This window comes from Stegostoma tigrinum, chromosome 3 (genome assembly GCF_030684315.1).
Source record: "Stegostoma tigrinum isolate sSteTig4 chromosome 3, sSteTig4.hap1, whole genome shotgun sequence".
NCBI lineage: Eukaryota > Metazoa > Chordata > Chondrichthyes > Orectolobiformes > Stegostomatidae > Stegostoma > Stegostoma tigrinum.
The window spans coordinates 139,464,620-139,491,710 of record NC_081356.1 but is presented as its reverse complement, the minus strand read 5'-3'; the positions used below and the strand labels follow the sequence as shown (position 1 = coordinate 139,491,710).

Sequence of the window (27,091 nt, the reverse complement as noted above, 5' to 3'; positions counted from 1 at the left end):
CTGTATTATTTAGTTTTCTTTATTCATTCAAGGGATAAGGGCATTGGTGGATAGGCAGCATTTATTGCCTATCCCTAATTGCCTAGAAGGCAGTTAAGAGTCACCTACGTTGCTGTGGGTCTGGAGTCATATGTAGGCCAGACCAGGTAAGGATGGTAGTTTCTTTCTCTAAAAGACACCAGTGAACCAGATGGGTTTTTCACAACAACCGACAATAGATTTGTGGTCATCATTAGAATCTTAATTCCAGATATTTATTGAATTCAAATTCCACCATCTGCTGTGGCAGGATTCAAACCCAGGTCCCAGGAACGTTATCTGAGTTTCATGATTAACAGTTCAGCATTAATACCACTAGGCCACTGCCTCCTTTGCCGTCTGTTCATTTGTGCCCACTTGCTTAACCTGTCTGTATTCCACTGCAGACTCCACGTGATCCAAAGTAAGGTTAAATCTCATGGGATCTAGGGAAAGCTAGCCAATCGGAAATAAAATTGGCTTGAAGGTGGAAGACAGATGGTGGAGGCTGGTGGCCAGCAGGGTGCCATGGGGATTGGCGCTGGGTTCACTGTTATTCCTAATTTATATAAATGTTTGAGATGAGAATTTGAGAGGTTACTAAGTTTGTGATGACATAGAGATTGGTGATATAGTGAACAGTGCCGAAGGTTATCTAGGAATACAGCGTGATCTTCATGGTCTGTGCCAATGGGCTGAGGAATGGCAGATGAAGTTTAATTTGGATAAATACAAGATGTTGCATTTTGGTCAGGCAAACCAGAGCAGTGCTAATCATTGTTAGGGCCATGGGCAGTGTTAAACAACAAAAAGATGTGGGATACAGGTTCATAGGTCCTTGAAAATGGAGCCGGGATAGATAGGGTGATGAATTTTTTTGGCATGCCTATTTTTATCAGTCCGTGAATTAAGTACAAGAGTTGGGAGGTCTTGTTGCAGCTGTGCAAGAGGTTGGTGAGGCCACATTTGGAGTACTGTGTGTAGTTCTGGTCTCGCTACTGTAGAAATAATATTGCCAAAATTATTAAAGTATAAAGAGCGCAGAAAAGATTTCCTAGGATGCTACCTGGACTGGAAGGTTTGACATATAAGGAGAGGATGGATAGACTGGAATTTTTTTCCCCCGAGTATAGGAGACTGAGGGGTGACCAAATAAAGGTGTATATCATCCTGAGTGGCAAAGATAAAGTCGATAGCCAACAACTTTTCCTAATGGTAAGGGACTGTAAAACTGGAGGGTGTAGGATTAAGATGAAAGGGGAAAGATACAAAAGGGTCCAGAGGGGCAGTTTGTTCTCACAGAGGGTGATGAGTGTTTAGAATGGGGTACCTGAGGTAATGGTGACGAAAGCACAGTTTTGTCTTTCAAGAATCATTTGCATAATTATTTGGATAGAATAGGTATGGAGGGATATGGACCAAACACAGGCAAACGGGACTAGATTAATCATTTTCTGAAGAAGGGTCTAGGCCCAAAATGTCAGCCTTCCTGCTCCTCTGCTGCTTGGCCTGCTGTGTTTATCCAGTTCTACACCTTGTTATCTCAGGTTCTCTAGCATCTGCAGTTCCTACTATCTCTAGATTAATTGTGAAAGCTGGGCACGTGGATAAGTTGAGACTAAAGGTTGTTTCCATGCTGTAGACCTCTATGACTGGCTTAGTCAAAGGAGGTGGAAGCTTTTTGGAATGGAGATTTGTGACTGGTGGTGTTCCACAAGGATCAATGCTGGGACCTCTGTTGTTTGTGGTCTACATAAATAATTTGGAGGAAACTGTGACTTGGTCTAATTAGTAAGTTTGTGAATGATACGAAGATTGGTGGAGTTGCACATAGTGAGGAGGATTGTCAGAGGATATAGCAGGATGTAGATCAGTTGGAGGCATGGGCAGGAAAATGGCAGATGGAGTTTAATCAGGACAAATGTGAGGTGATGCATTTTGGAAGGTCAAGTACAGGTGGAAATTCTGCAGTGAATGGCAGAACCCTTTGGACTATTGCTATGCAGTGGGATCTGGGTGTACGGGTCCTTGGATCACTGATGGTGGCAATGCGCGTAGATAAGGTAGTAATAAAAGGTCTATGGCATGCTCCTCTTCATTGAAAGAGGCACTGAGTATAAGGATAGACAAGTTATGCTGCAGCTGTATAGAACTTTAGTTAGGCCACACTTGGAATAGTGCATCTAGTTCTGGTCACTACACTAACAGAAGGATGTGATGCTTTAGAAAAGGTACAGGAAGTATTTACCAGTATGTTGCCAGGTATGGGGGATTTTGGCTATCAGGAAAAGTTGGCTAGACTGAGTTTGTTTTCACTGGAATGCAGGGTGACCTGAGAAAAGTTAATAAGATTGTGAATGGCATGGGTAGAGTGGAAAATATAAGGCTTTTTTCCCAGGGTGGAGACGTCAATTACTAGGAGACGTAGGTTCAAGGTGCGGGGAGCAGGTGAGTGTAAAAGATGTTTGAGGCAAGGTTTTCACAAAGGGTGGTGAGTGCCTGGAACACACTGCCAGAGGAGGTGGTGAAAGCCAACACAATAGCAGCATTCAAGAAACATCTAGACGATTGCATGAATAGGAAGAGAATAGAGGGATACGGATTCTCTAAGGGAAGACAGTTTTAATATCGAAGGGCAAAATGTGTCGGTGCAGGCTTAGAGAGCTGAATGGCCTGTTCCTGGGCTGTATTGTTCTTCGTTCTTTGACTCTTATCTTCATCATTTGACTTCCCATCTATTTTTATGCCATCCACAAACTTTGCTTGAGAACATTGAGTTTCCTCATGTAAGTCATGAATATATCTTGTAAATAGTTGTGATACAAGTACTGATCCCTGTCGCACTCTACTAGTTACAGGTTGCGATCCTGAAAAATGGCATTCTTCTCCTAAATCTCTGTCTTCCATTTGTTAGCATATCCTTTCACATGTTTGTATGTAGCATCAACGCCATTGACTTGTCTTATAAAGTAGCATAATGTGTGGTAATGTCTGAAAATCCAAATATATTACATCACTGCTTCCCCTTTATCTATTCTGCTTGTTACCTCCTCCGAGAATTCTGCTGAATTTGTCGGGCATGATTTCCTCTTCATGAAGCTATGCTGAATCTGGTTAGTTGTATTATGCATTTCTAAATGCTCTGCTATTATATCCTTTTCGGACTCCAATGTTTTCCCAAAACAATTGTTAAGCTCGCTGGCTGATAATTACCTGTTTTTTTTTTGTCTCCATTCCTTTTTTAAATGAAGCTGTTTATTTGGCAGTTTTCCAATCCTGAGTGAGTTTTCCACAGCCTAAGGATTATTGAAAGCTTAACTGTCCATCCAATATCTCTGTAGCTACCTCCTTGAATACTCCAGACTGTATCCCAGCAGGTCTTAGGAACATACTGGTCTTTAGCCCCATTAATTTCTAGAGTGTAGCAGTTTTTCTGTAGTGATAAGAATTGTCTTTATTTCCTTTCCATTTCCTCCTTGATTATGTTACAATTTTGGAATACTATTATAGTTTGTTTGTAATGTGAAGACTGAAGCAAGTATTTATTCAGGCTTCAACTCGTAAAAGATCATAGGATACAGGAGTAGAATTATGCCATTTGGCTCTTGAAGTCTGCTCTGTCATTTAATCATGGCTGTGTTTCTCAACCTATTCTGCTGCCTTCCCCCTGTCACATAAGAACATAAGAAATAGGTGCAGGAGTAGGCCATCCGGCCCCTCAAGCCTGCCCCGCCATTTAATAAGACCGTGGCTGATATTTGAGACTCAGCTCCACTTACCTGCCCATTCACAATAACCCTTAATTCCTTTACTGTTGGAAAATTTATCAAGCCTTGCCTTAAAAACATTCAACGAGGTAGCTTCAAGCACTTCACTGGGCAGGGAATTCCACAGATTCATAACCCTTTGGGTGAAGAAGTTCCTCCTGACCTCAGTCCTATACCTGCTCACCTTTATTTTGAGGCGATGCCCTCTTGTCCTAGTTTCATCTACTAGTGGAAACAACCACCCTGCCTCCATCTTATCTATTCCCTTCATAATCTTATATGTTTCTATAGGATCTCCCCTCATTCTTCTGAATTCCAATGAGTATAATCCCAGCCTACTCAATCTCTCCTCACAATCCAACCCTCTCAACTTTGGAATCAACCGAGTGAATCTCCTCTCCACCCCCACCCATGCTAGTATATCTCTTCTCAAGTAAGGAGACCAAAGCTGCGCACAGTACTCCAGGTGTGGCCTCACCAGGGCCCCATACAGCTGCAGTATAGCCTACCTGTTTTTAAACTCCATCCCTCTAGCAATGGCAGACAGAATTCCATTTGCCTTTTTAATCACCTGCTGCACCTGCAATCCCACCTTCTGCGATTCATGCACAAAGACACCCCAGTCCCTCTGCACAGCAGCCTGCTGCAGTTTTTTCCATTTAAAACATAGTCCATTTTGCTGTAATTCCTACCAAAATGGATGACCTTGCACTTATCAACTTTGTACTCCATCAGCCAGACCTTTGCCCACTCACGTAGATTAACTATATCCCTCTGCAGACAGTCACCTTTAATCCCCTTACTAATAAAGAATTTATCAATCTCTTTTTTGAATGTATTCCTAGACTTGGCATCCATTGCCCTCTGCGGCAGTGAGTTCCACTGATTCACCACCCTCTGGGTGAAGAAATTCCTCTTCATCTCAGTTTGAAAGGGTTGCCCCTGCGCTCTAATGTTGTGCCCTTTGGTCTTGATCTCTGCTACTTCCACTTCTCCAATTCCACTGTACCTAAGTCTTTTAGAATTCTGTTAGTTTCATCCTTGGGGCACATGAGAGGGGCTGACTAGTCTATTTCTGCACTGAGTTCATACATGTCTGTGCCGGCTGCACATATCGAGGAAGAATGATATATGTTAATGATATTGCAACAATAGCAGGTCAGAGGCAAGGAACCCTGCTGTGAGTCACTTCCCTCAGCCGCTGGGCCATCTGCAAGGCACAAGTCAGGAGTTTGATAGAATGTTCCCCATTTGTGTGGGAATGCTCAGATTCAGTGATCATAGAATCTCTGCAGTGTGGAAATAGGCCCTTTGGTCCTACAAGCCCATACTGACCCTCAGAACTTTCCACCCAGAGTCATCCCCCTAATCTACATATCCCTGAACACTGTGGGCAATTTAGCATGGCCAGCCCACCGAGCCTGCCGGAGAGTTAAGTGGAGTCAGCCTCATTAAGGACATTTAAGCAGCTATTAGATAGGCAGATGGATGATAGTATAAGTAAGCGGTTGAGGTTAGATAGACTTTAGGATTACGGTCAAAGTTCAGCACAACATTGTGGGCTGAAGGGCCTGTTCTGTGCTGTACTGTTCTATGTTCTTTGTTCTGTCTTTGAACTGTGGGAGGAAATTGGAGCACCGAGAGGAAAAATGCAGACATGGGGAAAATGTGCAAACTCCACAGACAGTCTCCCAAGGGTCGTATTGAACCCAGGTTGCTAGCGCTGTGAGGCAGTGCTAACTACTGAGCACAAGAAGCTCGATTGACACCCCATCCACTGCTTCAAATCATTGTGATTGTGATGGCAGTCACCACATCACCAGCAAAGCTGAGTCACAACTGTGTGTGCTATCTAAAAGGTGTGCTGCTGCAAATCAAGGCTCCTGATTCGCACTTTGCAAACCTTTGACATCAATTACTACATTGGAACAGCAAAGACAGCAGATATTTTGGGGGCATCATGACCTGAAAGTTCCCCCTCCAAAATACACTCACCAATTGACTCGGAAGTGTGTCACTGACCTTCATTGTGAATGGATCCAAATCTTCCAATCCCACAACATTGTTGGCGTACAACAGCTCAAGAAAGCAGCTCATGTCCACCAAACTATGACTAGCAGCAAATATGAATGGGTAATAAATGCTGGCCCAGCTAGCAGCATCTACATCTAGTGAACAATAAAAATGATGAGATGGTGACAGTGGTTATGATTGAAAATTTTGAGTTGCTTTTTGTTTAACAATCTGATATGGTTGATTTTGCAGGCTGAGGCTGGTTGGTTTAGCCAGCGATGTAGGAAGATAAATCACTCCAAGAGTTCTCTTTCCTTCCTTGTTCCCTCATTTCTGCAGTTCACCTTCTCTGAAGATGGTAAGTAAAATGTAAAAACTAATTGTGGGCTAGACTGCAATACTGAATAGACAGTTATGCCTCTTAGTAGCCTTTGAAAGGCACGGGACCTGCTTGTTGACTTCACCGCCTCCAAGTCTCACAATGGAAGTCAACCATAACCTGACTTTGACTTGCAAATCAGGTCAAGACTGTTGCTGTTGTGCTGGACCAAGTAAGCACAAAGTGGTGGAGCCATAGCCATCCAGTAGCAATTTGTATTGTGCAGGTGGTATATGTCATATTGGAAAGGCTGGATCCCAAAATAGCAAAAGCCATCTCTTTCACTTTATGCCTTGTGACAGAATCACTGAAATGTTATGGAATCAGAAGATTGCTGTTTGCCCTTTGTGACTGCACTGGCCCTTCTAACCCTAACCATATTGCTTTATGACTTAGTGCCATTCTCCTGCCTTTTCCCCATACCCTTGTGCATTGCTTCAATTGAAATAATCGGCTGATGCCCTCTTGATTATCACAGTTGACTCTGTCTGTATTGCATTCACTCAAGTATGTTCACTCTCCCTTTAGCGTGCAACCAAGGTACACAGTGTTCCAGCTCAGGTCTAGCAAGTGTCCTACATGGTTCAGCATAACCACCTTGCTTTTATATGTATGAATAAAGCTCAGGACAATTTATGCTGTATTCACTGCTCTCTGCACTTTCCCTGCTCAGAGACCTATGCAGAGATACACACAGGTCCCATGCTCCTGCAGCCCCTCAAGCGTTATACCCTATTTTTTTTAATATGTCAACCATGTTTGTCCTTCCTAATCATCTTGATTTCTCCCCATTGAAGTTCATCTGCCACCTCTCTTGCCCTCTTCATCAACTTGTCAATATCCTTTTGAAGTTCTAAACTGTCCTTCTCACAGCTTACCGTGTTTCTGAGTTTTACATCATCTGTAAATTTGTAAATGTCACCTGCATGCTAAGGTATGCATCTTGCCCCGTGGTGCAAAATCATGCAAATGAGTTTAAGAATTTGAAAAGACATTAAGGCCTTTTATCTTAATGCATGGAACATTCTGGAAAACCCATTTGATTCACTAACATTCTTTGGGGGAGGAAATTGCCATCCTCACCTGGTCTGACCGACATGTGACCCACAGAAATGTAATTGGCTGTTAACTGCCCTCTGAGCAATTAGGAATAGGCAACAAATACTGATCCAACCTGCAACGCCCACAAGCTATGAATGAGTTAAAAAGAATTTCACAATGAAGTGGATGAATTAATTCTGCAAATAGATAGAAAAGTATATGGTATAGTTGACATAACGATGCAGGGCCACAGGGTGAGCAGGGATTGGAAATGATTATCCAAGGGTACTCAGCCGCTAGGAAAGACAGACTGAAAGGAGGAGGAGATGGGACAACATTATTGATGAAAGAAATACATGCACATGTTAGTGAGAAGAGTATGAGCTCCAATGAAGTAGTGTCTATATAGGTAGAGCTTGGAAACCTTGGAGCAGAAAACAATAAAGGGTATTGTGTAAAGATTGTCAAACTGTCATCATAACGTTGGGGGAGGTATTAAACAGGAAAATAGAGACACATGCAAGAAAGATACAGCTGTAATTATGGTTGACTTTGATGGACAAATAGTTAGGACAAACCAAATCAGTAACAATGCTGTTGAGGAGGAATTGCAAAAATGTGTACAGGATGGTTTTCTGAACCAATACTTTTGAGGGACCAACCAGAGAACATGCCATCCTGGGAAATGAGAAAAGAATAGTTGACAACCTAGCTGTGCAAGACCCTCGGAAAAAAGTGACCATAATAAAGCATTTTTCATAAAAATGGAGAGCGATGTAGTTGATTCTGAGAATATGGTCCTGAATCTAAATAAAGAAACTACAATGGCCTGTGGTGCGAGCTGGCTATAATGAATTAAGGAACACTACTTGATGACTGGTGGACAAGCAGTGGCAAACATTTAAAGAGCGCGGAAAGGAACTGTAACAATTGTTCTTTCCTGTCGAGCACAAAAATAAAATGGGAAAGCTGGCCTGACTGAGTTAACAAGCGACATTAGGATTTGTATTAGATCCAAGCAAGGGGCGTATAAACTGTCAAAGAAAACAGCAGACTTGAGGATTGGGTGCAGTTAGTAATGATCATCGTTGTTCATCCAACTGAGTACCCTGTTCCTGCTTTGACCCTACATCTTTTGATTCCTTTAGGCCAAAGAATTGTATCAAACTCCCTTGAAAACATTCAGTGTTGGGTCTCAGCTGCTTTCTGTGGCAGAGATTTCTCTGGGCTCACAACTTGCTGGGTGAAGAAATTTCTTCTCATCCCTGTATCCTTAGACTGTGACCCCTAGTTGTGGATTCCTTAGTCATTGGGAGCACCCTTCCTGTGTTTGCGTGTGATAATGGGAACTGCAGATGCTGGAGAATCCAAGATAATAAAGTGTGAAGCTGGATGAACACAGCAGGCCAAGCAGCATCTCAGGAGCAGAAAAGCTGACGTTTCGGGCCTAGGCTCTTGGGTCTAGGCCCGAAACGTCAGCTTTTCTGCTCCTGAGATGCTGCTTGGCCTGCTGTGTTCATCCAGCTTCACACTCCCTGTGTTTGCCCTGTTTTGTCCCATTAGAATCTTAAAGGTTTCAGAGAGATCACCCCTCATTCTTCTATCCTTCTTTTCAACTTTACTCCAATCGGATAAACAACCATTAATTTTCCTTCCACTTTCTTTCATAGACCGCACTAGGAAAGTGGAGCTGGAGCTGGATGAACTCCAGATCGTTCAGGAGGCTGAGGGGGTGATTGGAGTTATAGCGAGATGGTCACACCCAAGGTACAGGACAAAGGTAGTTGGGGGATTGCCAGGAAGAAGAAAGGGAATAGGCAGACAGTGCAGGGAGCCCCTGTGGCCATTCCCTTTAATAATAAGTATACCTTTGGTACTTCGGGAGGGATGACCTACCAGGAGAAAGTCATAACAGTCAGGTCTATGGCACTGAGCCTGGCTCTGGGGCTCAGAAGGAAAGGTGGGAGAATAGGACAGCGATAGTAATAGGAAATTCACTGGTTAGGGGAACAGACAGGAGATTCTGTGGTACCGACCAAGACTCCTAGATGGTATTTTGTCTCCTGGGTGCCAGAGTCAGGGATGTCTCGGATCGGGTCTTCAGGATTCTTAAGTGGGAGGGAGAGCAGCCGGAAGTCATGCTACACATCGTTACCAGTGACATGGCTAGGAAGTGGGATGAGGACCTGAAAAGTGATTATCGGGAGTTAGGGTGGAAGCTGAAAGCTAGGACGAGTAGAAGTGTCATCTCAGGATTACTACCAGTGCCATGGACTAGTGAGGCTAGAAACAGAGAGTGCACAGCTGAAGATGTAGCTACAGAGCTGGTGTAGGAGGGAAGGCTTCAGATTTGTGGATCATTGGGATACCTTCTTGGGAAGGTGGGACCTGTACAGGAAGGATGGGTTGAACCTGAACTGGAGGGGTACCAATATCCTGGGTGGGTGGTTTGCTAGAGCTCTTCGGGAGGGTTTAAACTGGTTTGGCAGGAGGATGGGAACCAGAGCTACAAATCAGAGGATGGGATAGCCACTGTACAGACAGACAGTGCAAGCAGAGAAAGGATAAACTGTTGATAGGGCAAAGTGGCAGTCAGTGCGACAGGTTGAGGTATGTTTACTTCAATACAAGAAGTGTTACGAATAAAGGGTGATGAACTAGAGCATGGATCAGTACTTGGAACTACGATGTTATGGCTATTCTGGAGATGCGGGTAACACAGGGGCAGGAATGGTTGTTGGATATTCCAAGATATAGATGTTTCAAAAGAAATAGAGAGAGAAGTAAAAGAGGTGGGGGAGTGCCATTGCTAATCAGGGATGGTATCACAGCTGCAGAAAGGGAGGTCGTAGAGGAGGGTTTCTTCAGTGAGTCAGTATGGGTGGGAGTCAGAAACAGGAAAGGAGCAGTCACTTTATTGGGAGTTTTCTATAGACCCCCCCAATAGCAACAGAGACACTGAGGAACAGATTGGGAGGCAGATTGTAGAAAGGTGCAGAAGTAATAGGGTTGTTGCCATGGGGGACTTCAACTTCTCTAATATAGACTGGAACCTGCTAAGTGCAAAAGGTTTGGATGGTGCAGATTTTGTCAGGTGTGTCCAGGAAGGATTTCTGACTTAATATATCGATCGGCTGACTTGAGGGGAGGCCATATTGGATTTGGTGGTTGGGAATGAACCAGGTCAGGTGTCAGATCTCTTGGTGGGACAGCATTTTGGCGAAAGTGATCACAACTACCTGACTTGTACTATAGTCATGGCGAGGGATAGGAGTAGGCAGTATGGGAAAGTATTTAATTAGAGGAGGGGAAATTACAATGCCATTAGGCAAGAACTACGGAGCACCAATTGGGATCAGATGTTCTCAGGGAAACACAGGATAGAAATGTGGAGTTGTTTAGGGAGCAGTTGCTACAGATACTGGATCGGTTTGTCCCACTGAGGCAAGGAAAGCATGGTACAGTGGAGGAACCTTGGATGACAAGACATGTGGAACACCTAGTCCAGAGGAAGAAGGAAGCTTACTTAAGGATGAGGAAACAAGGATCAGACAGGGCTCTAGAGGTCTACAAGGTAGCCAGGAAGGAACTAAAGAATGGACTTAAGAGAGCTAGAAGTGGGTATGAGAAAACCTTGGTGGGTAGGATCAAAGAAGACCCCAAGGCTTTCTCTACTTACGTGAGGAACAATAGGATGGCCAGAGTGAGGGTAGGGCCAATCAGGGATAATGGGGGGAACTCAGAGGAGGTAAGGGAGGTCCTTAATGAATATATTGCTTCAGTATTCACCAGTGAGAGGGACCTTGACGTTTGTGAGGATAGCATGAAACAGGTGCACATTCACGAGCAAGTTTTTGTTAGGAAGGAGGATGTGCTAGAAATCTTGAAAAATATACGGATAACTAAGTCTCCTGGGCCAAATGGGATATACCCAAGGTTTCTAAGGGTCGTGAGGGAAGAGATTGCAGCCCCTTTATAGAACATGCCAGCACAATACAGGCCCTTTGGCCCTCGATGTTGTGCCGACCTGTCATACCGCTCTGAAGCCCATCTAACCTACACTATTCCATGTACATCCATATGCTTATCCAATGACGACTTAAATGTACCTAAAGTTGGCGAATCTACTACCATTGCAGGCAAAGCGTTCCACTCCCTTACTACTCTGTGAGTAAAGAAACTACCTCTGACATCAGTCCTATATCTTTCACCCCTCAATTTAAAGCTATGCCCCCTCATGCTCACCATCCCCATCCTAGGAAAAAGGCTCTCCCTATCCACCCTATCTTACCCTCTGATTATCTTATATGTTTCAATTAAGTCACCTCTCAACCTTCTTCTTTCTAATGAAAACAGCCTCAACCTTCCCTCAGCAACCCTCAGCCTTTCCTCGTAAGACCTTCCCTCCATACCAGACAACATCCTAGTAAATCTCCTCTGCACCCTTTCCAAAGCTTCCACATCCTTCTTATAATGCAGTGACCAGAACTGTACGGAATACTCCAAGTGCGGCCGCACCAGAGTTTTGTACAGCTGCAGTCTAACCCCTTGGTTCCGGAACTCAATCCCTCTATTAATGAAAGCTAAAACACTGTGTGCCTTCTTAACAGCCCTGTCAACCTGGGTGGCAACTTTCAAGGAATGACCTTTGTATCCTCACTATCCACTGGAGTAGTACCAGAAGATTGGATGGTGGCAAATGTTCAAGGAAGGGAATAAGGATAATCCTGGAAATTACAGACTGGTCAGTCTTTCTTCTGTGGTGGGCAAATTATTAGGGCAGATTCTGAGACATAGTAGTTATGATTATTTGGAAAAGCACAGTTTGATTCGAAATAGTCAGCATGGTTTTGTGAGGGGCAAGACATGCATAAGTCTTATTGAATTCTTTGAGGATATGACAAAACATAGCAATGAACATAGAGCAGTTGATGTGGTGTATATGGATTTTAGCAAGGCATTTGATAAGGTTTCCCGTGGGAGGCTCATTCAGAAAGTAAGGAGGCATGGGATTCATGGAAATTTGGCTGTCTGGATATAAAATTGGCCAGCCAATAGAAGACAGAGGGTGGTAGTAGATGGAAAGTATTCAGCCTTGAGCTTGGTGACCAGTGGTGTTCTGCAGGGATCTGTTCTGGGACCTCTGCTGTTTGTGATCTTCATAAATGACATGGATGAGGAAGTGGAAGGTGGTTAGGAAGTTTGCTGATAACTTGACGGTTGGTGGAGCTGTGAACTGCTTGGAGGGCTGTTGTAGATCGCAACGGGACATTGATAAGATTTAGAGCTGGACAAAGAAGTGGCAGATGGACTTCAGCCCAGAAAAGTGTGACGTGCTTCATTTTGGAAGGTCGGATTTGAATGCAGAATACAGGATTAATGGCAGGATTCTTGGCAGTGTTTGGGGAACAGAGGGTTCTTGGGGTCTACATCCATAGATCTCTTAAAGTCGCGACCCAAGTTGGTAAGGTTTTTAAGAAGGCGTAAGGTGTGTTGGCTTTTCTTGGCAGGGGAATTGAGTTTAAGAGCCGTGAGGTTATGCTGCAGCTCTATAAAACTCTGGTTAGACCACACTTGGAATATTATGTTTAGTCCCGGTCACCTCATTATAGGAAAGATGTGGAAGCTTCAGAGAAGGTGCAGAGGAGATTTACCAGGATGCTGCCTGCACTGGAGGGCAAGTCTTATGAGGAAAGGTTGAGAGGGCTTGGGCTTTTTTTCATTGGAGAGAAGAAAGACTAGAGGTTTTCAAGACGATGAGAGGCCTAGATAGAGTGGATAATAAGGGACTTTTTCCCAGGGCAGAAATGACTTTTATGGAGGCATGTAATTTTAAGGTGATTGAAGGAACATATTGGGGAGATGTCAGAGGTGGATTCTTCACACAGAGTGGTGGGCGTGTGGAATGTGCTGCTTGCAGCGGTAGTGGTGTCAAGATACTTCTGAGACTTTTAAGCGACTTGGATAGGCACATGGAGGATAGTAAAATGTGGGGTATGCAGGGTAGATTGATCTTAGAAGGATAATAGGTTGGCACAACATTGTGGGTTGAAGGGCCTGTATATGCTGTACTGTTCTATGTTCTTTTCCTTCATTCTGAGGATGAAGCTTTGCTGGTTGGAACAGTGTTTATTGCCCACCCCTATTTGCCCTTTATTGCTGTATTATGTTTAATGTAGGTAGAGGCACAATGTCATTTGGGAGGGATTGTGACCCAGTATCTCTCAAGTAACAGCGATAAACTCTGGCTCAAACAAAAAGCCAGCGTCCCATGAATGAAATAAATAAAATGAACACATCAGCTGCGTTAGATAGAATCACAGTATTTACATTACAAAAGGAGGCCTATTGTGTCTGTCAGCTCCTGAAGGAGCTGTCCAGCTCGTCCCGTTTTCTCACACTATCTCTGTAGCCCTGTAAATTAATCGCTTTCAAATATATTTCACCTCTCTTTTGAAATATCCTATTCAATCAGCCAGACTATGACCATGACCAATAAGAGACAATCAAACAACCACCCCTAGATATTCAGTGGTGTTCCCAGCACTGAATCCCCCACTATTGACATCCTGGGAGTTATCATTGACCAGAAACTCAATTGGGGCTCACTACATAAACCCAGTGACTTCAAGAACGGGTCAGAGGCGAGGAATACTGCGGTAAGTAACTTGCCTCTTAACTCGTGAAAGCCGGTCCACCATGTACAAGGCACAGGTCAGGAGTGTGATGGAACACTCCCCAATTGCCTGGATGGATGCATACCCAATGACATTCAAGAAGCTTGACACCATCCAGGACAAAGCAGCCTGCTTGATTGGCACCACATCCACAAGCATCCACTGCCTCCACTACCGACGTTCCATTGCAATAGTATGTATCATCGACAAGATGCACTGCAGAAATTCACCAAAGATCCTCAGACAGCACCTTCCAAACCCCCAACCACCTCCACTTAGAAGGACAATTTTAGCAGGTAGAGTCATAGAGTAATACAGCATGAAAAAAGGCCTAGTGCCCAAACGTCCATGCTGATCATGGTGCCCACTAAGCTAGTTCCAATTGCCCGCATTTAGTCCATGTAAAGAACCTGCCTCTGACATTTGCCTTAAATCTATCACCACTCAATTTGCAGCTATGCCCCCCTCATACAAGCCAACGTCGTCATCCGAGGAAAAAAGACTCTCACTGTCCACCTTATCTAATCCTCTGATCATCTTCTTTGTCTGTATTAAATCCCCTCTTAGCCACCTTCTCTCCAATGAGAACAGACCCAAGTCCCTCAGCCTTTCCTCATAAGACCTGCGCTCCAGACCAGGCAACATCCTGGTAAATCTCCCCTGCACCTTTTCCAATACTTCCATATCCTTCTTGTAATGGGGCGACCAGAACTGCCCGCAATATTCCAAGTGAGGCGGCATTGGCGTTTTGTACAGTTGCAGCATGACATCACGGCTCCAGAGCTCACTCCCTCTACCAATAAAACCTAACACACCATATGCGTTCTTAACAGCACAATAAACCTGGGTGGCAACTCTCAGGGATCGATGTACATGGACACCAAGATCCCTCTGCACATCCACACTACCAAGAATCTTTCCGTTGACCCAGTATTCTGCATTCCTACTATTCTACCCAAAGTGAATCACCTCACATTTATCTGCATTGAACTCCATTACCACCTTTCAGCCCAATTCTGCAGTTTATCCAAGTCTCCCTGCAAACTGCAACATTCTTCCACACTGTCCATCACTCTACTGACTTTAGTGTCATCTGCAAACTTACTATACCATCCACCTATGCCTGCGTCCAAGTCATTTATTAAAATGACAAACAGCAGTGGTCCCAAAACAGATCCTTGTGGCACACCACTAGTAACTGGACTCTAGGCTGAATATTTTTCATCAACCTCCACTGGTTGCCCTCTTACAGAAAGCCAGTTTCTAACCCAAACTGCTGAATCTCCCTCAATCCCATGCCTCTGTATTTTCTCCAGTAGCCCACCATGTGGAACCTTATCAAAGGCTTTACTGAAGTCCATGTACACCACGTCAACTGCCCTACTGTCATCCACATGCTTGGTCACCGTCTCAAAAAACTCAGTGAGGTTTGTGAGACACGATCAGCCCTTGACGAATCCGTGTTGACTATCTCCAATCAAATTGTTGCTTGCTAGATGATTATAAATCCTATCTCTTGTAATCCTTTCCAAAACTTTTCCTACAACAAACGTAAGGCTCACTGGCCTATAATTACCTCGGTCATCTCTACTGCCCTTCTTGAACAAGGACACAACATTTGCAATCTTCCAATCTTCTGGTACTAAACCTGTAGACAATGAGTACCGAAAGATCAAGGCCAAAGGCGCCGCCATCTCCTCCCTACCTTCCCAGAGAACCTTCGGAAAAATCCCATCCGGCCCAGGAGATTTATCTACCTTCACACCTTCTAGAATTGATAACACCTCCTCCCTACTAACCTCAATCCTTTCATTTCTAGTAGCCTGTAACTCAGTCTTCTACAATATTCTCCTTTTCCTGAGTGAAAACAGATGGGAAATATTAATTTAGCACCTCTCTGATCTCAACTGGGTCCACATGCAACTTCCCACATCTGTCTTTGACTGGCCCTATTCCTACCCTAGTCATCCTCTTATTCCTCACATACCTATAGAAAGCTTTAGGGTTTTCCTTTATTCCACCTGCTAATGTCTGCTCATGTCCCCTTCTTGCTCTTCTTAACTTTGTCTTTAAATCCTTCCTCGCTAATCTGTAACCCTCCATCGCCTCATCTGAACCATCTCGTCTAAACGTCACATAAGCCTCCCTCTTCCACTTAACAAGAGATACAATTTCTTTAGTAAACCACGGTTCCCTTATCTTATCACTTCCTCCCTGTCTGACAGGGACATACCTATCTAGGACAAGGATGTGGAAGCATCTTCCCAACATCCACTATATCCACGCCATTCCGTATTCTGTAAATTTCAATTAGATCCCCCTTTATCCTTCTAAACTCCAAAGAGTACAGTCCCAGAATCCTCAAACGTTCTTCGGATGTTGAGCTTTTCATTCCTGGGACTATTCCCTCAAACCTCCACTGAACCTGCTCCAGGGCCACTACATCCTTCCTGAGATATGGGGCCCAAAACGGCACACCATACTCCAAATGTGGCCTGACCAGGGCCTTATAAAGCCTCAGTAGTACATCCTGGCTTTATTAACAAGTACTCTCAAAATAAATGCCAATATTGCATTTGCCTTCCTGACTACTGACTTAACCTGCAAGTTTACCTTGAGAGAATCCTAGACTAGAACACTCAAGTCTCTTTGCACTTCAGGCTTCTGCATTTTCTCCCCATTTAGAAAATAGTCCATGCTTTTATTCTTCTTACCAAAGTGCATGACGTCAGACTTCCCAATGCTATACTCCATCTGCCACTTGTTTGCCTACTCTCCTAGCCTGTCCAAGTCCTTCCGCGGCCTCGCCACCACCTCAATACTACCTGTTCCTCCACCTACCTTTGTATCGTCTGCAAACATAACCAGAATGCCCTCAGTTTCTTCATCTAGATCATTAATGTATAAAGTGAAAAGTTGTGGTCCCAACACTGACCCTTGCGAAATACCACTTGTCATCGGCTGCCACCCTGAGGAATACCCTTTTATCGCCACTCCAGTCTTCTATCCATGCTAGCACCTTGCCTGTAACACTGTGGACCCTTACTGACCAGCTTCCTGTACGGCACCTTGACACAGACCTTAACGTCCAGGTCGCCATCCTTTTGCTCTTAATACAGCTGTAGAACCTCTAGGGATTATCTTTAACCTTATTTGTCATATCCAACTCAACCCATCTTCAAAATCTCCCCTTCTCCTACTGCATCCCTAAACCAGCCCAGTTCGTCCCCTCCCCCCACTGCACCACACAACCAGCCCAGCTCTTCCCCCCCCCCCCCCCCACCCACTGCATCCCAAAACCAGTCCAACCTGTCTCTGCCTCCCTAACCGGTTCTTCCTCTCACCCATCCCTCCCTCCCACCCCAAGCCGCACCCCCAGCTACCTACTAACCTCATCCCACCTCCTTGACCTGTCCGTCTTCCCTGGACTGACCTATCCCCTCCCTACCTCCCCACCTACACTCTCTCCACCTACCTTCTTTACTCTCCATCTTCGGTCCGCCTCCCCCTCTCTCCCTATTTATTCCAGTTCCCTCTCCCCATCCCCCTCTCTGATGAAGGGTCTAGGCCCGAAACGTCAGCTTTTGTGCTCCTGAGATGCTGCTTGGCCTGCTGTGTTCATCCAGCCTCACATTTTATTATCTTGGATTCTCCAGCATCTGCAGTTCCCATTATCTCTGATACTATTTCAACCCATCTTTTTTGATTTCTCACTTAAGTGTGCTTCAAACATTTTATCGTCATCTAGGGATTCATTTGAACCTGATACCTTAAACGCAAATAAAAACTGAAAGAACTTGCGAATGTTGTAAATCAGGAACAAAAACAAAGTTGCTGGAAAAGCTCAGCAGGTCTGGCATTATCTGTGTAAGGAAAACATTTAACACTTTGGGTCCGGTGACCCTTCCTCCGAACAGTGTATAACTTGTTCTGACCGGAGGCTCGGTATCCCTCATCAGCCAGGGGACCCAAAACCTGCCAGCTTTTGCCTTCACCTTAACAGGGACAACCTGTCTCTGGACTCTCAATATCACACTTTTAAAAGCCTCCCATTCGCCAGTTGTTCCTTTTCCTTCAAGCAGACTCACCCAGTTGACGTTTCATCGGAGGCTGCACTGATGATGTTACTCCAATAGGGTAATGAAACGTCTGCAAAACTACAGTGAACCAGCTCGGCGAGCCAACCAACCATAACACTCACAACCCGAGCTACAAATCTACTCCAAAACCTTAGTCGACCTCTGCTAGATTCTGCCTAATGGCCCCAAAATTGGTCCTCCTCCAGTTTAGCATCTTAACCTGTGGACCTGTCCTGTCTTTTTCCATAACTATGTTAAAACTAAGAGAGTCATTGTCAGTCATTGCCCTCACAGTGTTTTATTGTCCTTTTGGTGGTCAGAGGAGGAGGGACGTTGGGAAACATCAGTGTAGTGTCTCGGGTTTAACCACACCTTGACACCAGGTTCACTCTGAAATGCTGTGATGACTCTCAGTCCCCTCTGATTCGCTGCCCTTCTCCCCCATCTCATGGGAACATGTGAACACCACCATCTTAAAGTTCCTCTCCAAGCTACTAACCATCCTGATTTGGAAATATATCGCCATTCCTTCTGTATTGCAGGGTCAAAATCCTGGAATTCCATCCCTAATGGCATTGTTGGTCAACCCACGGCAGGTGGCCTGCAGCGGTTCCAGAAGGTAGCTCCCACCACCTTCTCAAGGTCAACTCGGGACAGGCAATAAATGCTGGCCAGCCAGTGACACCCGCATCCCACAAAATGCATAAACAAAATAGCCATTTTTTTTACAGCCTCATCTATCTGCACTGCCACCTACATTGATCTGTGCACCTATATATTCAGAACCCTCTGCATATCAACACTCGTAAGGGCTCTGCCATTCACTGTAGAATTTCCACCCGTACATGACCTTCCAAAGTGCATCACCTCACATTTGTGCGGATTAAACTCCATCTGCCATTTTTCTGCCCATGTCTCCAACAGATTTACATCCTGCTGTAGCCTCTGGCAATCCTCCTCACTATCCACAGCTCCACCCAGCTTTGTATTGTCCTACAAGCTTACTAATTAGACCAGAAAGGTTTTTCTCCAAATCACTTATGTAGGTCATGAATAGCAGAGATCCCAACATTAATCCCTGTGGAACACTACAGGTCACACCTTTCATTCCAAAAAGTATCCTTCTACCGCTACCCTCCGTCTCCTCTGACTAAGCCAGTTCTGTATCTATCTTGCCAGGACACCCCTGATACCATGTGACTTTACCTTTTGTACCAGCCTACCATGAGGACCTTGTCAAAGTCTTTACTGAAGTCCACGTAGACAACATCAACCGCTTTTCCCTCATCAGTCGTCTTTGTCACCTCATCAAAGACTCGATTAAGTTAATGCGACACACCCTCCCCTGCACAAAACCATGCTGTCTATCACTAATAAACCCATCTGCTCCTAAACACGTATAGATCTTGTCCATGAGAATCTTTTCTAATAATTTCTCTACCACTGATGTGACACTCCCAGGCCTGTAATTTCCAGGATAATCCCTGCTACCTGTCTTAAACAGTGGGACAACATTGACAATTCACCAGTCTTCTAGGACCTCACCTGTGACCAAGGAGGATACAAAGATGTCTGTCAGTGCTCCAGCAATTTGTTCTCTTGCCTCCCTTAATATTCTGTGACAGATCCCATCACGACTTGGGGACTTATCTACCTTAATACTCTTTAAGATGCACAACACCTCCTTCTTAATAGCAACTTGGCTGAGAAACTGGACAGTCTCTTCATGAGATCATCCTCCACCAATTCCTTCTCTTGGCTGAATACTGAGGCAAAGTATTCATTTACACTTCACGTGCCTGTTCTGGCTCTACATTTAGATTCCTTCCATTGTCCTTGAGTAGGCCAACCCTTTCTCTGGTTACCCTCTTGCTGTTCGTATATGTATAAAAACCCTTGAGATTCTCCTTTATCCTTCTACTATGTCTTTTTCTGACCCTTTTTAGCCCTTTTAATTCCTTGTTTAAGTTCTTCCTTATATACTTCAAGGGCTTCATCAGTTCCCATTCCCCTAGACCTTATGTATGCTTCCTTTTTCTTTTTGATCAAGCTTGTAATATCCGTGATCATCCAAGGTTCACGTAACTTGCCATATCAATCCTTCTTTGTGACATTCGCTCATCTTTTTCTCTTCACATGTCTATAATCAGCTTTTTTTTTGCTGTTCAGATAGTTTGCCTTTTCATTCTTGCAACCAAAATTGATAACCTCACACTTAGCCAAGTTAAACTTTGGCTGTTGATTATTTTTTTCATTAGTTTACTGATGATCCAGAGTAGACTGATTGAATTGGTAATTGGCTAGGTTGGATGTTATTATGTTTTCTTTTGTCCAGGATATAACTGGACATACTTGAATTTCTGGATTCGTGTTAGTTTTGTAGCTATAGTGGAAGAGCTTGCCGAGAAGTTTGGCAACTTCTACCGCACAAGTCTTCATCCTATTACTGGAATGTTGTCAGGACCCAAAGCTTTTGAAATATCAAGTGTCTCGACCTGTTTCTTGATATCATGTGGAGTAAATCAAACTGGCAGAACACTGGTATCTGTGATGTTGGATACCTCTGGAGGAGATCCAGATGCCTCATCCACTTGAAGATTGATGCAAATGTTTCAGTCGTATCCTTTGGAGTGATGTGCTGGGCTTCCCCCATGATTGCACATGCGGATAATTGTGGACTCTCTTTGTCCAGTGTGTTGTTCACACACACAAACAAAAACGGTGGTGCTGGAAAAGCTTAGCAGATCTGACAGCATCTGAGAGAGAAGTTAATGAATGTTTCAGGTCATTCCTCAGAACTAATGGTAGCTAGGAAAATATTGGTTTATATGCAGAAGATAGGGAGAGGGAAAGATGTAAATAATACATGGGGATAGAGCCCAAAGATAGAGAAGAACAATCGGACAGACAACGGATTAGATAACCATCTGGCTAGGAGGGTGAATAAAAACAACGTTGCTGGAAAAGCTCAGCAGGTCTGGCAGCACCTGTGAAGGAGAAAACTGAGTTAAAGTTTCGGGTCTGGTGACCCTTCCTCAGAACTGATGGTGGCTGGGAAAAAGTCAGTTTATATGCAGAAAATAGGGAGGTGGGTTGGGTAGGGAGTAAGTAATAGGATAGAGCCCAAAGAGAGAGAAAGACAGTTGGACAGACAAAGGAGTTGCTAACAGTCAGGCTGGGAGGGTGAATAGTTGTTAATTGGGACTGTTAGTGACTAACAACATTGAGCATAGATCATTACAGTGCAGTACAGGCCCTTCGGCCGTCGATGTTGCGCCGACCTGTGAAAGCAATCTGAAGCCCCTCTAACCTACACTATTTCGTTGTCATCCATATGTTTATCCAGTGACCATTTAAATGCCCTTAATGTTGGCGAGTCTACTAATGTTGCAGGCGGGGCATTCCACACCACTCTCTGAGTAAAGAATCTACCTCTGACATCTGTCCTATATTTATTACCCCTCAATTTAAACCTATGTCCCCTCGTGCTAGCCATCATTGGAGGAAAAAGGCTGTCACTGTCCACCTTATCTAATCCTCTGATTATCCTGTATGTTTTTATTAAGTCACCTCTTAACCTTCTCTCAAACGAAAACAGCCTTTCCTCATAAGACCTTCGCTCCATAACAGGCATCATCCTGGTAAATGTCCTCTGCATCCTTCCACGTCCTTCCTATAATGTGGTGACCAGAACTGTACGCAGTGCTCCAAGTGCGGCCACACCAGAGTTTTGTCCAGCTGCAACGTGACCTCATGGCGCCGAAACTCAATCCTTCTACCAATAAAATCAAACACACCGTACACCTTCTTAACAACCCTATCAACCTGGGTTAAAATTGTATCAGAGATAATGGGAACTGCAGAAGCCTCTTCCAGGGATGCCTATCCTGAAGAAGTTACCCTCCTCCCTCCGGACCAACCTCAGGGAATCTCTCTCCCACTGCAACTCTCTTGTCCTCTCCACCTATCTTCTTTTCTCTCCATCTTCTATCCCCCTCCCCCTCTCTCCCTATTTATTCCAGAACCCTCTCCCCATCCCCCTCTCTGATGAAGGGTCTAGGCCCGAAACGTCAGCTTTTGTGCTCCTGAGATGCTGCTTGGCCTGCTGTGTTCATCCAGCCCCACACTTTGTTATCCCTATCAACCTGGGTGGCAACTTTCAGGGATCTATGCACATGGACACTGAGATCCTTCTACTCGTCCACACTACCAAAAATGTTACCATTAGCCTAGTACTCTGTATTCCTGTCCCTAGCACTCCGTATTCCTGAGGGGATAGGCGAGAGGAAGAACAGGCTAGGGAGGCGGGGACGACCTGGGCTGATCTTGGGATGCGGTAGGTGGAGGGGAGATTTTGAAGCTTGTGAAGTCCGCCCACTACCAACACTGATGCACCTCCGCCCGCCACAGCCGACCCAACTCTGCCCGAAGCTGACTCCAACTTCGCTCCTCCCACCATCTCCAGAGCCAGCAGGACCAGCCCTGCCAAGTCTTCAACATCCCCCCCAGACCGCCCCTTTACTGAGGATGAACGGTCAGTCCACCCACACATCAACGAATACCTCTCACGCTTGGGCATTGAACAGTTTTTCTGCTGCTTCCACCTCCGCGCTTACTACTTTAACCGTGAGCCTAGCCCCCCCTCAACTGACCCCTTCTCCCGCCTCCAACATACCCCCTCCTCCTGGACACCATCCCAGGGCCCCCTACCCTCCCTCAACTCTTCATCTCCGACTGCCATTGTGACATCAATCGCCTCAATGTCTCCACCCCTCTCACCTACTCCAACCTCTCCCCCACGGAACGTGCAGCCCTCCGCTCCAATCCCAACCTCACCATAAGACCCGCGGACAAGGGAGGTGCAGTTGTAGTATGGTGCACTCACCCCTATATCGCCAAGGCCAGATGCCAACTCTCTGACACCACCTCCTACTGTCCCCTTGATAATGACCCCAACCCCAAACACCAAACCATCATCTCTCAAACCATTCACAACCTCATCACTTCAGGTGACCTCCCACCCACACCTCTAACCTCAACGTTCCCCAATCCCACACCGCTCGCTTCTATCTCCTTCCCAAAATCCACAAACCTGACTGCCCTGGTAGACCCATTGTCTCTGCCTGCTCCTGCCCACCAAACTTAGCTCCACCTATCTGGATTCCATTTTCACCCCCTTGGTCCAGGAACTCCCTTTCTACTTCCGTGACACCACCCACGCTGTCCACATCCTCCAGAACTTCCAATTCCCTGGTCCCCAACATTTTATTTTTACTATGGACGTCCAGTCCCTATATACCTGCATTCCCCATACAGCTGGCATAAAGGCCCTCCGCTTCTTCCTGTCCCACAGACCCGACCAGTCCTCCTCCATTGACACCCTCATCCGCTTAGCCGATCACATCGTCATCCTCAACAACTTCTCTTTCAATTCCTCCCACTTCCTACTGATAAAGTGGGTGGCCATGGGTACCCGCATGGGCCGAAGCTATGCCTGCCTCTTTGAAAGTTATGTGGAACAAACCCTCTTCCGTACCCACACTGACCCTAAACCCCACTGCTTCCTCCGTTACATTCGTGACTGAATCGGTGCAGCCTCGTACTCCCATGAGGAGCTCGAACAGTTCATCCACTTCACCAACACCTTCGTCCCCAACCTGAAGTTGACCTGCACCATCTGTAATACCCCTCTCTCCTTCCTGGACCTTTCTGCTTCCATCTCTGGCAACCACCTAGAAACCGATATCCGATAACACAAAGTACTCATTTAATGCGTCGCTCATTTCCTCTAGCTCTATGCATAAATTCCCTTCCCAGTCCTTGAGTGGGCCAACCCTCTGCTTCGCTACCCTCTTACTCTTTATATATGTATAAGGAGCCTCGGGATTGTCTTTAACCCTGTTGACCAATGATTTTTCATGACTCCGTTTAGCTCTCCTGAATCCTTGCTTAAGTTTTTTTTTGACTCTCCTTGTATTTCATCCTTGCTTTGTATGTTCCCAGCCTCCTAGCCTTTATAAATGCTTCCTTTTTGGTTTGATTAGGCTTTCAATATCTCTTGTTATCCAAAGTTCCCTCAACTTGCCATTCTTATTCTTCATCCTTAAAGCAACGTGCCGGTTCCGAGTTCCATAAAAATTATACTTGAAAGCCTCCCATATACCATATGTTGATTTGCCCTCAAACATCTGCCTCCAATCTATGATAATAAAATGTGAGGCTGGATGAACACAGCGGGCCAAGCAGCAGCTGCTTGGCCTGCTGTGTTCATCCAGCCTCACATTTTATTATCTCGGATTCTCCAGCATCTGCAGTTCCTATTATCTCTGCCTCCAATCTATGTTGTTCAGTTCCTGCTTAATGTTGTTGTAATTAGCCTTCCTCTAGTTTAGCACTTTCACCTGACAAGTACACTGATCTTTATCCATCAGTACCTTTAAATCTTACTGAATTGTGATCACTGTTCCTGAGCAGCTCCCCTACTGACACGCCGACCACCTGACCAGGCTCATTCCCCAGTACTAGGTCCAGTACAGCCCCTTCCTTGTTGGACTATCTACATACTGTTTCAAGAAGTCCTCCTGGATGCTTGTTACAAACTCTGTCCCATCCGAGCTCCAAGCACTTGGTGAGTCCCAGTCAACAAGTAGGTAGTTAAAATCAACCACAACAACAACCTTGTTACTTTTACATCTTGTCAAAATCTGCCTACATATCTGTTCTTCTATCTCCTGCTGGCTGTTGAGGGGCTTATAGTAAACTCCAAACATTGCACTCTTTCTGTTTCAGAGCTCTACCCATATTGCCTCGCTGTATGAGCTATCCAAGGTGCCCTCCCATAGTACAGCTGTGATATAATCCTTAACAAATAATGCACCTCCATCACCCTTTTTATATCCCCCTCTATCGCTCCTGAACCATCTGTATCCTGGAACATTAAGCTGCTAATCCTGTCTCCCCTAACCAAGTCTCTGTAATAGCAACGACGTCATAGTACCAAGTAATAATCCAAGTTCTAAGTTTATCTGCCTTAACCTGTTACACTTCTTGCATTGAAACAGATGCACTTCAGTCCACCAGATCCACTTTGATCAGCAACCCCACCCTGCCTGCTCTTCCTCAGAATCTTTCTGGGCCGATTGCCTAGTTGCCTGTGAGTCAATGATGATGGACTGTGGAGCTGGATGAACATAGCAGGCCAAGCAGCATCTCATGGAGCACAAAAGCTGACGTTTCGGGCCTGAGTGTCAATTCTGCTTTGCATTGATTCCAACCACCACCAGCACCCCCTCATCCCAAGGTAGATTAAATCCTCCTGAGTGCCACCAGCAAACCTCCCCGCTCCCAGCCAGAATGTTTGTGCCCCTCCAGTTGAGATGTGACCTGTCCTCCTTGTACAGGTCTCACCTGCCCTGCAAGAGATCCCAATGGCCCAGATAACTGAAACCCTCACTCCTGCACTATTTGTTTAGCCACGTGTTGAGCTGTGCTGTCCTCCTATTTCTAGCCTCAATGACACGTGGCACAGGGAGTAATCCATACATTAAAACCTTGGAGGCCCTGCTTTTTAACTTTCTACCTAACTCCCTGAACTGCTGCTGCAGGACCTTGTCACTCATCCTATCTCATTCATTAGTACCAATGCGCACTACAACCTCTGGCTGTTCACCCTCTTCCTTCAGAATGCTTTCTGCCCATTCAGAGATGGCCTGGACCCTGGCGACATGCCATTCCTGGAGAATCTCTTACATCCCACATAAGCGCCTGTCTGTACTCCAAACTGTAGAGTCCCCTATAACTACTGCTGCAGTGCTCCTTGTCCTTCCCTTCTTCAGAACAGAGCCAGCCATGGTACCACCAGTCTGGCAGCTGTTGCTGCTGTTATCCCCTGAAAGGCCGTGCTCTCCCCTCCCCCAGCAGTATCCAGAGCGGTATACTTGTTACAGAGGGGGACGACCACAGGGGATTCCTGCACTGCCTGCCCGCCCTTTCTAGCGGTCACCCAACGATCTCCCTGCACCTTGGATGTCACCACACCTCTAAAACTACTGTCTATGATGCTTTCCGCCATCCTGCTGCTCCTAAGTGCATCCAATTGTTGCTCCAACCTATCCATGTGGAGTGTGAGGAGCTGCAGTTGGGTGCACTTTCAGCAGATGTAGTCATCCGAGACGCTGAAAGTTTTGCGGATCTCCCATATCTCACAAGTGAAACACTTAACCCCTCTGACTGACATTTCTATCCCCAAATCAAATGACGGGGGAATCCTGTAGAGACTTCTAAAATTCTAACAGGACCGGCCAGGGTAGATGCAGATGATGCCAGAACATTGAGTGAATTCAACAGGCGGCTGGATATAGCACTTGAAGTGAATGGGATCAAAGGTTTTGGGGAGAAAGCCATATTAAGCCATTGAGTCGACAATCAGCCATGTTTGTGAAAAAATGACAGAGCAGCCTCGAAGGGCTGAATGGTTATCTCCTACTCCTATCTTCTTTGTTTCTACGTTCTGAACTCCTGTACGTTTGAGGAAATGAAACAGATTAGGTGATCACTTTGTGCATCACTTACATTTGTTCTCTAAGATTAATTCTGGACTTCCACTTCTCTGCTATTTTGATACACCACTATGCTCCAATGTCACCATTTCTGTCTCAGGCCTACGACAATGCTTGAGCAAGGCTTAACACAAGCTAAGAGAACATTCCCTCATGTTCTGCTTGGAGAACTTGTGGACCCTTCAGGATTTGAATCATTTTAGAGCTGTAACATCTACACATCATCTACCAACCTGTTATCACAGCTCCTGTAATGAAACAGGTTGCTTCCAGCACAGGCAGCCCATTATCACTTGCCTAGCTTCTCTCCTTCCCTGGCTTCCTATCAATGATCCTTTTGAGTGCCTAACCATTTTCTCTCTATCTCCGGGCTCCGTCTCCACCTACGCGCGCGGTCCTTTCCCACCCCCTAACACACACACTGCCCCATACACAGCCCACTCCATCATCAGTGTAACTACCACCTTTTCCTAGCTGCTGTCAATTCTGAAGATGAGTCACTAGACTCAAAATGTTATGCATGCTTTCTCTCCACGGATGCTGCCAGACCTGCTGAGCT

The 27,091-nt window shown here is 45.3% G+C and overlaps 1 protein-coding gene across 1 annotated transcript in view; it reads left to right on the top strand.

Moving 5' to 3' along the window:
* Nucleotides 1-27,091, top strand: part of nup155 (nucleoporin 155) — a 224,258-nt gene that overhangs the window by 27,323 nt on the left and 169,844 nt on the right. The window contains exon 8 of the mRNA XM_059645000.1: nt 6,051-6,156. Within this exon, the coding sequence (XP_059500983.1) occupies nt 6,051-6,156 (106 nt within the window). The remainder of the gene's footprint in view (nt 1-6,050; nt 6,157-27,091) is intronic.